Source organism: Vicia villosa, linkage group LG2 (assembly GCF_029867415.1).
Source record: "Vicia villosa cultivar HV-30 ecotype Madison, WI linkage group LG2, Vvil1.0, whole genome shotgun sequence".
NCBI classification, from domain to species: domain Eukaryota; kingdom Viridiplantae; phylum Streptophyta; class Magnoliopsida; order Fabales; family Fabaceae; genus Vicia; species Vicia villosa.
In genome coordinates, this window is record NC_081181.1 from 113,027,217 (window position 1) to 113,038,872 (window position 11,656).

Consider the following 11,656-nt stretch of genomic DNA (forward strand, 5'->3'; position numbering starts at 1 on the left):
ACTCCTAATGGATAAATAACTAAAAGCCCAAAAACTATTTAAAAGCCCAAAATATCTTAAGAATATTCTAGAAAATATAATATCATCTAATACATTAAAATACTAATAAAACTAATAATAAATTATTCTATTAAGCTCCCTATCATTGCCGCGGAGTTCACTTGAACCTTGTCCTCAAGGTTCTAACATTTGAACTCTAATTCTAATGTAATTAAATTGTCATAAGTGGTAATACTTATGGAAGAGGGCGTGAAAAAAAATTGAAGTTTGTTTTTCTTATGAAGAAAAATTTAGCTGGAGAGTAGGCGTGTCAATTTGTGGAGTAGTGAGGCTCAGACGTTACAGAATATCTTGCGTCGTGTGTGGAGGAGAATGAATTGACGTGTTGAAACTTGAAAGTGATTTCACACAAAGGACAAGAAAGGCAATCTGCATGCACAATGCTCCATAAGGTAATCAATGAAAGAGAAAGTAGAAAGTAGGAACTTTTGCTGTAAATGTTGAAAATAGAAAATTGGGTGGAAAAGAACCATGTTTTGGTTGGTGTGAAGAAAAACTTAATTGGACACGTGTCGCCTAATTGGAGGCTGAGTTGAATTAGGTGGTAGATCTGTTCCACACTAATTTTACCATTCCAATTACACCTTTTTTTTAACTCTTCTTATGTTCTCTTTTTCCTTTTTTTTTCTTCTCCCTCTCCTTTCTTTCACGCTTTTTCCTCCCTTCTTTCTTCTTCTTTGTCTTATCTTTCATTTTCATGAGTGGTTTAACTGAAGTCGACGCCGGAAAAGAGGCGTCATTACCGCCGGGGTCGAAAATCAAGATGCAAAAAATCTTCTCGGAAAAGAGGTGTTCATCACTGCTAGAAGTCACTCGTGGTGGTGGTAGTGTCACCGACCGACCAACGTCCGGCGGCTTTGAAGAAGGTTGTCGATCTAGACAAAAATGATGTTTCTTCGGCAAAGATTCAAGTGGAATATGCGGTGGTTCCGGTTGGGTAGGCAGTGGTTCCAATTGAGGGGATAAAGTGGATTTAATCTGCGATAAAACTTTTGAGCTTACTATCGATTTGGAGAAGCGTCGATCCGGTGGTTTTGGTGTTGGTGGCGGCGCCGGAGTTGCAGCAACTAATTTCTTCTCACATAAAACATTTATATACTCACAATGTATCAAGGGTGGTGGTATGACTCTATTTTTGAGATCTGTTTGAGTAAATTTTGAAGCAATTTTCATAGTGTGTTTCTCATAGAACTCAGAATTGGCTTTTGATGATTTATTTATCATTGTGAACTTGGCTGAATCAGATGCCTTCAAGGAAAGATTTGAAACATTCTTTTGCAACAATAGGAAGAACGGAATCAACGATAAACATGAAACTTGTTTTGCTGATGGAGACAAATGTGGCGGAACCGAAAATTTTGCTAATTTTTTTTCTCGGTTTTCCTCAATAATAACTGATGTATGGTTTAAAGTATTGTCAAGGAAAGAATATACCTCGTTAGACTTCAAAGATTCCTCTTTTGTTTGTTGGAATGGTGGCGGATCTGGTGGTTCTGGTAATAATGTTTGAGACAGTGCCGAAGATGTTGCTTGAGGCTGTTTCAAATCCGATAGCTTCGCTGGAGGAGAAGACGTTGGAGTTGTCTTTGTTTCTTCATCAATTTCCTCTTCTTTGTCTTCTGTAGTTCTCCTAACCACGTAATATGTTTTCAATTTTTGTTGTGTTCCATGCAAATTAGATTGTCTTGGTTATGATTTGTATAGATCTGGTGATTTTTTCTTATATGAAAGTTGTGATGCTTTGAGAGAAAGACCCAAATTTTGAATCTGTTTCTTCAACTCTTCTCTAGATTTTCGTTGGATTTCATGAGTTTCAATCAAATATTGTTTTAGGGTTTCTAGTTGTGAATAGAAATCTTGAGATTGAGGTTGGTGACCATGGTAACTTGGGGTGGAAGATGATTGTTGAGGTGAAATAGAAATTATGTGTTGTTGATATGGAATGTATGGGGTGTAGGAATGATAATATGGATATGTCATGGGAGGTTTTGATGTTCAAGAATGAAAGCACCAATTGATAGGAAGAAATTTCTAGCAAGACTATAGAACTAGGGTTTCAACAAATAAAAGATAAAGACATTAAAATTAAGCTAAGAAAATAGAGATAAAAGATAAATTTTGATTTCTTTGATTGATATCTTTAAATGTGTCATAGACATTACATATATAGTACTCCTAATGGATAAATAACTGAAAGCCCAAAAACTATTTAAAAGCCCAAAATATCTTAAGAATATTTTAGAAAATATAATATCATCTAATACATTAAAATACTAATAAAACTAATAATAAATTATTCTATTAAGCTCCCTATCATAACCATATATGTGATTCTAAATATATTTAGCATAATATATATTAAATAACATATCATCCAAAGAAAATCAAAATTTCCACAAATACTTTTCATTATCACAAAAATAATTCTAGGAATTATAACTTAAATTAATAGACCCTTAGCATGATATAATAGCTTTCAAATCACAATTGTAATTTCAAATGTGATCGCCAAAATAAATATAATTTAAATATATAGTGTAAACTTATTTCAAGAATTCAGACAAAAGATATAGAAGATGTTAAATCCATATAAATCTTTTGAAAATAAATATAACACACAAACTATAAACTACACTAAAAAATTATCATTAAAACTTCATGCTTCATAAAACATATATATCAATATTGAAAAAAAATCATGAATTTCAAATATATGTTTCATGATCCAAACAAAAAAAAACATTGATGTTTAGAGGACAAATCTCAATAAACTAAACACAAAGACTTGCTATGATACCATTTGTTAACAATTAAATCAATAACAATTATATATATATATATATATATATATATATATATATATATATATATATATATATATATATATATATATATATATATAACACAAAGACTTGCTATGATACCATTTGTTAACAATTAAATCAATAACAATTATATATATATATATATATATATATATATATATATATATATATATATATATATATATATATATATATATATATATATATATATATATATAATATAATATAATTTAGTGCGGAATAGAATAAATAAATATGAACATGTATATAATTACAATATCTACGACATGTTAGTATATGAAGTTTTTTGGCAACGATAACCGTGATCTTGAAAATCAAAAGTGTAGAGACAAGTGACTGACACCTACACCTGTTGGTTTGTGCATCTTCGTCAACCGATACTCCTAATACCTTGAACACTCTTCAGATGAGAAGGAGAGATAAACGGTTTGTGTACGATATATTGTGAATAATTATGAGAAGATGAGGATCATAGCCTATATATAAGGTGATGATCAATTAAAATTCTCATTATTTTAAAATGGGTCATTTTGACATCCACTCATATTTGAGCTCATATCTAATCAAATAATTAATTACTAAATAAAAATTTAATTAATTTTATAAAATTTATTTAACCACGTAATCACTTAAGACTTTTTATTTAATAAATAATTAATATAATTCTTATAATTATATTTATTCACATAATAATAATTATTGAAATAAAATAATTAAATAATATTTAAATATAAAATATTCCAACATAATCATGCTGAGGAAATTTCACTTTCTTTGAGATCAAGACAACAAGAAAATGTTTGAACTGCAGTGTAGTAATATCAATTTACAGTTTGCAGTTATTCTATATAAACCTTTGAAGCAATCAATGTTTGATGAGTTATAGATTTTTATAGAAAAGGACATTCATTAAAAACTATGAATTGTATTTATTAGAAATTAATTGAATTTATTATGTGAGAAAGTTATGATGATTATGAAGTTATTAAAAATAACTTAGACTATGAGTATTCATCATTTCCCTAACTTTTTCTTAATACATTCAATTCCTCTTATTTCATTATGGCTTTGTTTGACATGCCACTTTTTGAGCTTATGTCTTATAGTTTGTAGTTTATAAACTCATATAATAATAAAAGACCTGTTTGATAACGGTCTTTTCATTACGAACTTATAACTTATTTTACTAGTTTATAGTTTATTTTTCAGACGCTATTTCAAATAGCGTTTTAGCTTATAGCTTATAGCTTATCATTTTTTCTTCCATTTTTACCCTTATTATTTTAACTAAAATCCACTTTTATCCTCTATAATTTATTTTAATTTAAAATAAAATGATCCTATATTAAATGTCTTTTATGTCATTTTAATTAATCAGCTAATTGACCCGCTAATTTTACCAAACACTTCAATCAGCTTATCAGCTATAAGTCATCAGTCATCAACTATAAACTATAAGCTATCAGTCATCAACCATCAATCATAAACTATTAGCTATCAGCTAGCTTATCAGTCAATCGCTATTTTTTACCCAATTTAGACTATGTGTGAAGCCACCATTCTTCCTTTCGCATGGCTAATCCACGTTTCCTTCCATCAATTAAGCATTCTTAGATAGATTTTGGTAGGATTAATCTAACAAATCAAAATCTAAAAAAATCAACACAAATAAAAAATTAAAATAATTTTAGTATTTTATTTCAAAGAGTAACATTATTCTCTCTCTTTTTTTTTTGCATAAACATGAGTATGCATTTTTTAACCAAAAAAATAACTTAGATTAATACTATAATTTTTTCATGACAGAATTGATTTGATAATAATAATAATAATAATAATAATAATAATAATAATTATTATTATTATTATTATTATTATTATTATTATTATTATTATTATTATTATTATTATTATTATTATTATTATTATTATTATTATTATTGATAGTCATTGTCCGTGTTGTGTCACTTTCAATTTCCTTTCCAATATTATATTTTACAAATCACAATTTTCCCCTAATAGTAAAAAGTTAAGATAATAGAAACTCAAGTAGTTTTATTTCACCTAATTATCATCACCTGGATGAAAATTTTGTCTATTAATAATGAAACTATTGCTTTTTCTTCCTTACAAACGCATTATCCGCACAACTTTATTCTTTAGATCAAGAATTATTCTCCAAAAGCATGATTATGTCTCTGATCACATTGATAATTGATCACAAAGAGCCATCAAAATTGACATTAAGGACTTGTTAGAAATAAAGCCTCATAAATCAAATCTTAATTATTTGTTTCTACTATTAGATTCTCATGCTAATAGTAATAATAATGCTAATGCCATGAACACTGAATAAAAAAAAAAAAAGAAGTTTGAGTCCAGTAACTGGTTTACCCTATCTTAAAGAAGGGTAAACCATGTAATTGGCCTTATTCGATAAAAGGTCTTTTACTTTATTACTGTAGTAGCCAGATCCTTCAAGTTGCACACGCATGCATCCATATCACTTGTGCAAACTAAAGTCATCTTTGAGTCCAGTAAGAAAAAATGATTGGAAATTTCCGTAAGTTAACTCAGTTGATAGTTGTGCAAGAATATATCATTGTATAAACATTTCTATTCAAACATGTGACATTTAATCTATTTTCGAAAAACTAGTTCAGTTGTTAATTGTGCAGACACATATTCAAATCAACAGTATCTCATCTATTACAAATAGGTTATTTCAGTTAATAATCTCAGTTGATAGTTATGCATAAATATTCGAGAGTAAAGGTAGAGATTCAAACCCGCAACATTTTATCTGTTTCCCATAAATTATTCATTTTCCAATAAAAAATGTCAGTTAGAAGAAATACAATAAGACCTGTTTCTCTGTATAGCTGACAACTATGAAGTCATGCAAATAAATGTAATAAATCAATTTTTTATTTTCATCATAATTAATAAAAAAAATATTTAAAAAATTAAATCTTTGTCCTTCAATTGTTTTCTCTTTCAATTTTTCACTCTCTCTTGCCACCACTATACTCCACTCCACATCTCAATGTACTACACTTTCTTACTTCCATAACTAGCACCTGCTACAACATTAAAACCTCTCTCTCTCACTCTCTCTCTGAATCTCTCTCTATCTCTCTCTCTCTCTGTGAAAAACTCTGCAAATTTCTTGTGGGGCTAAAAAAAAAATCATATTTTTATCATCACTATAACCTGCAACTTCACTAGGCTTCATTATACCAAAGAAAGTTTCAAACTTGAAGGGTGCCCAGAAATTATTACACTGTAAAGATGAAATGGGCATGTTTGAAATGAGCTCAGAATCATTTTAAGCAACAAATGAGTTTGATTTTGAGTTGGTTGGTGAATGGGGTGCATGGTGTCTCAGTTAGCTTCAAAGTTTGCTTTTTTTCCACCTTCGCCACCAACTTATCAGCTCAAAAACCGTGACGACGGCAAGCTCACGGTGGTTTCCAAGGCGTCTCCGATTCCTCACCCGGATGATAACTCATTGGATGTTCTTCTTGTTGACACTAAACATGGAAATAAAATAGTTGCTTTTTATCTTAAGAACCCTTATGCAAGATTAACCCTGCTTTACTCTCATGGCAATGCTGCTGATTTGGGTCAACTTTATGATCTCTTTGTTCAACTCAAGGTTAATCTTAGAGTTAATCTCATGGGGTTAGTGTTTTTTCTCTCTTAATCTTCTGTTCTTCAAATTAATCATGACAAAAAAAACATGAATTTATTTTAGCTTGTTCACTTGTTCATCTTCTGTTTTTTTTTTTTTTTACACGAGTTATTGTTTTGTGTGTTTTGATGTTTTTGTCTTTTTTGTCTCTTCATATTTCTTCACTCTATTCAAAGCTTCCCACGTTAACCACTGACCCTTGTTTTGTTTTGTATTATCTTACCTTTTTTTACTCTTTCTAATTAGGCAACAAAAATATAGTTTATTGGTTGCTTCATAGTGGGTTTTGTTTAGTATATAGATCTGAGATTATTAAATTAATCAATGTTTTTTAGTTTACATTTTATTGACTTATCTTCATGTGTATGTGTATGCTTTAGATCTGGTGGTGAAACTGTAAATTACTATAGTATCACATAATGTTACAATGTTAATGTTAATGTTAATATTAATGTCAATGCCTTTCTATTTTACTGTTTCTTTGACACCAGAAGTTGTCTTCTACAAACAAACCAACAAAAAAAAGTGAAAGTGAAAAGGAAAGGAAAGGGAAAAAAAGTAACTTGTATTTATGGATTCTGAGACATTGATAAAGATATCCCCTATGTTTAGATTCTGCTGGCCTAACACTTGCTTCTTGGTAGTTTGTAGCAATTTTGTTATCAACTTTCTTTTGTACTTTGTTTTCACTTTCTTAATTTCTTTCTCCTTAGTTTAAAGTTTTCCAGTTTATGCCCCTACATGGATGTGGACATAGCATAGAGTTTCTTGGTGTTTTGTGGTGATGGAGCCCTTGCTATTCTTTGAAAGCTTTTAATTTTCTTACCTCAACTACTTACTAGCATTATTTCCCTTTCAAAGAAATTGAATTGAGGAAAATAATAAATGTATGTTTGTTTCCACTTTTGAAAGAGGCATAATTAATTCTAGACTGTAGAGCTTGTATATTGGTTCATAAATGGTTGGAGTGGAGTTACTTCAATTTAGTTTACGATTTGAATTTACCAGTGTAGTCACAATCGAGTGTTGGATTGTAATATCGTAAGAACTTACATTCAAGGATGTCTAAGAGTGCTACGATCAGAGAAAGATCGTTTTCGGGGTCAAGATCGAGTTTTTTGAAGTAAGATCGTAAAAAAAATGTGCTGGGCTTTTTTTTTGGCATGAATTATGATTTTCATGTTTTTGTGTATGTGTGTATAAATATATATAACATTATCATTTTTCCTTTTGGTAAGATCTTACATGTCGTGCTAATGATCTGAGTTTTACGGTCTTTCACAAGCCGACTGATCCCAATTAAGATCTTGTGCTTGACTACGTTGGACTCTACCTCTCTATAAATTTGATTCAATTATAGCCCTTAATAAGGACTTGATTGAAACAATTATGAATATTGATGTAATTAATTAACATAAATAATCTCGGAAGAATGCAATATTTTGGTACTTCAATCATTTAAGGTGCCAACATTTCTAGATTAAAGCTGAAAAGTTGATTTGTTTCTGCAACATTTTATTTGCAGATATGACTACTCTGGATATGGAGCCTCTACCGGCAAGGTAGTGTATTCTTTTGCAAATACAACAATCATTAGTTCGGTTATAATATAACGATGGAACACACGCATGCGAGCACACTTAGTCCTTGACACAGACACACAAAGCAATTAGTGTAATTTACGGTTGCAATTTTGTGTTATTAACATGTCTAGTTAAAAATAGACAGTAGTTTTCTTTGTCATAAATTCTATGAATGCCGTGTTTCTTATATGCTATATACTAATAGTCTAAATCTATACAGCCTAGTGAATCCAGCACATATGCTGACATAGAGGCGATATACGAATGCCTTGAAACCGAATATGGTGTTAGTCAGGAAGACGTGATCTTATATGGGCAATCAGTTGGAAGTGGACCGACATTGCATTTGGCAGCTAAATTGCCTAGGCTGAGAGGCGTGGTTCTACACAGCGGCATTCTTTCTGGTCTCCGAGTTCTCTGTCACGTGAAATTCTCTTTTTGCTTTGACATTTATAAGGTAATAGAGGAATCAAACTGTTTAATGAAATTAGACTTAACCTCTTCATAGACTTTTTAGTTACCTTTTGGAAGACTCGTTTTTTAAGATGTCGTTTCAGAATTTAAGTTAACGAAAACTTCATTGACATACTTAGAAAATCTAATATAACATTCTGTTTCATTATCTCATATGATCTAAATTTTTTCCTTTCAAAACCATGCAGAATATCAACAAAATAAAGAAGGTCAAGTGTCCTGTACTAGTAATACATGTAAGTAAATGATACACTGTAATCATACTGTTTTCCTCTTCGTAGTTATTTCTTTCGACATTTAAAGCAAGTAGAAGACATAGCAATTATTGCGCAAAATGAATGATTCTCTAGTTTTAGTGTTTCTCACTGTACAAGGATAAAGCACACTTTCCATCATCCTTCTTTAATTCCATGGTAGCTAGACCTTGAGAGTTACAGTGAGGTTTACTACATAGATAAACCAATGCCTTAACATTTTCATCTCTTCAACACTATGTTTATTACAGGGTACAGAAGACGATGTGGTCAATTGGTTACATGGCAACCGACTATGGAAAATGGCAAGTGAGTCATATGAACCGTTGTGGATTAAAGGAGGCGGTCACTGCAACTTGGAGCTTTACCCTGATTACATACGCCACCTATGCAAATATATCCAAGAAATGGAGAACATGACAACCGAAAAGCGCCTAAAAAAGATCCGTCAAGCTCTGGACTCACAGTCAAAATCAACCGCCTGTTCCGCATGTACATGCCCCGGAATCAAGTGTTGCTGTAGCTTCAAATGCAAGTTACCTAAATGCTCTAACTGCTGCAGCTGCATAAATTTCTCCTTGTCTATCAACTGTCCTGATTGTTGCTGTAAACCAAGCTGCTTCAAGTGTTGTCGCTTACCGAAGTTATCAAATTGTTTCGGGTCATCATGCTGCACAATAAGGCCTAGTTGCTGTTCTTTAAAATGTTCATTGCCTTGTTGCTATCCTAACTGTGGAAGATCAAGTTGTTGCATGAGTTGTTTCTGTTGGCAATGTTTTATGGGAAAACACAATGGAAGAAATGGAAAACAAAGAGGCTAATGGCTATAACATGCAAATGTATAGATTGGCCAGTGTTTGTGGTAACACACACTTTTGATATTGTGAAGTGGTGTTACAAAGAGGAGGAGGTAGTGGATAATAGTTGTAGGGAAGTGATATATATGATGAAATCATGTATCCTCTATCCTTTTTTGGGCTATTTAGAGTTTCTGAAGTTTTATTGGATTTTTTGTACTCATAATCATAAACATTGGTGCTTAAATTGTCTTTTAAAGTAGTTGAATTGTTTGTATCTTTCATTGTGTAGCCTCTTTAAAGAATTTCCCATTCTTTTTTTATGCTCATAGTCTGTTTCCACTAAAATGAAAAATGGCCAAAAATTTCTTGAGTTGTCAACTCCTCATTTTTTGAGAGGACTCAACAGATAGAGTTAGATTGTCTTATAGTTAAATACAACTGAAAAAAATGTTTCATTTACTTGTTAGCTCCTATCAGCAACTGGCAGATTTGTTAACCAAACTCTAGGACCCTTTAACTTTTCATAATTTTGTAACCAAACTAGGATTAACTATTGGATATTATAAATAAAGGATGAAAAATGTGATGAAGTAATGAATTGAAGAACACTAGCACTGCAGAGTATTTGGCACATTCTATATTTCTTGTTATGGCAGTTATATTTGATTGTAGTTTGTTTATATAGCTTTCAACTTCACTATCCCACATGAGTGACCATAACAACTAAAGTGGACACTCAATATTTGTATAAAGGCATGATAGCTTTCCACATTTAATTCAAGTGAGTTATTCTGCACTTCAGTTCTCATTCTGTTATAAAATTCTGCTATGGAGTTTGTTAGAGTTCACAGCTCTGAACAATTAGCCCACAAGCATTGTTGGGCCTAAAATGTTATCCTGCCATCCTACACTTTGACCTGACACCCCCCACATATTTTTATAATATTTATATTGTCCTTGTCAAAATTTGTTGGAGGCAATTCAGGGGTCAACACAAGAGAGCATTTTACACTTGAGATACACCTTTGTGAGAGACATACCACATATTCACTCAAAACCTTAAGGTGATAGGTGTGTGAGTTCTCTCACTTATAAAATGCTCAATCTTTCTTAGCACTCTCCCTCAAGTGTGAGTCTATACACAATACTCCCCCTCAAGTGGAAGCTCTTTCTTCCACATACAAATCTTCCTTTTTCGAATCAATGTGGGACTTCTTCCTCACACTTGATTCTCAATACTCCCCCACAAGTGTGAGTCTATACACATGCTCCCCCTCAATTGGAAGCTCTTTCTTCCACATACACTTGTACCGCCGTTAACACTCTTTAATGGGACACCTCATATCCACCACCTGTGGGGAGTACTTTTGATACAAGTAAACCGTTCCCTTCACTCCCACTGTAGGAGGAAATTCAGGGGTCAACACGAGAGAGCATTTTACACTTGAGATACATCTTTGTGAGAGACACACACCACATATTCACCCAATACCTTAAAGTGATAGGTGTGTGGGTTCTATCACTTATAAAGTGCTCATTCTTCCTTTTTCTAATCAATGTGAGATTTCTTCCTCACACTTGATTCTCAATACTCCCCCTCAAGTAGAAGCTCTTTCTTCCGTACACACTTGTACCGTCGTTAACACTCTTTAACGGGACACCTCCTATCCACCACTGTGGGGAGTACTTTCGATACAAGTAAGTCAGTCCCTTCACTCGAAACAAAAGGCTCCGATACCACTGTTGGAGACAATTCAGGGGTCAACACAAGAGAGCATTTTACACTTGGGATACACCTTTGTGAGAGACACACCACATATTCACCCAAAACCTTAAGGTGATAGGTGTGTGAGGTCTCTCACTTATAAATTGCTCAATCTTCCCTTTTCCAATCAATGTGGGACTTCTTCCTCACACTTGATTCTCAACAAATTTTATCAAAGAA

The 11,656-nt window shown here is 32.0% G+C and overlaps 1 protein-coding gene across 1 annotated transcript; it reads left to right on the plus strand.

The window, feature by feature from the left end:
• The first annotated feature begins 5,920 nt into the window (after positions 1–5,920).
• LOC131651806 (uncharacterized) lies at positions 5,921–10,053 on the plus strand. Its single transcript, XM_058921508.1, has 5 exons — positions 5,921–6,590; positions 8,126–8,162; positions 8,404–8,640; positions 8,846–8,893; positions 9,163–10,053. Exons 1-5 carry the CDS (start codon positions 6,274–6,276, stop codon positions 9,730–9,732), a joined length of 1,209 nt encoding a protein of 402 aa, XP_058777491.1. The 5' UTR covers positions 5,921–6,273; the 3' UTR covers positions 9,733–10,053.
• The last annotated feature ends 1,603 nt before the right edge of the window (positions 10,054–11,656 follow it).

What these genes read in the sequence shown, in the direction of transcription:
- LOC131651806 (XM_058921508.1), top strand. Translation starts at nt 6,274, where the DNA reads ATGGGGTGCATGGTGTCTCAGTTAGCTTCAAAGTTTGCTTTTTTTCCA. An exon ending in TTTGCTTTGACATTTATAAG is followed by an intron (nt 8,641 to 8,845) that starts GTAATAGAGGAA and finishes AAAACCATGCAG; the next exon opens with AATATCAACAAAATAAAGAA. An exon ending in GTCCTGTACTAGTAATACAT is followed by an intron (nt 8,894 to 9,162) that starts GTAAGTAAATGA and finishes TGTTTATTACAG; the next exon opens with GGTACAGAAGACGATGTGGT.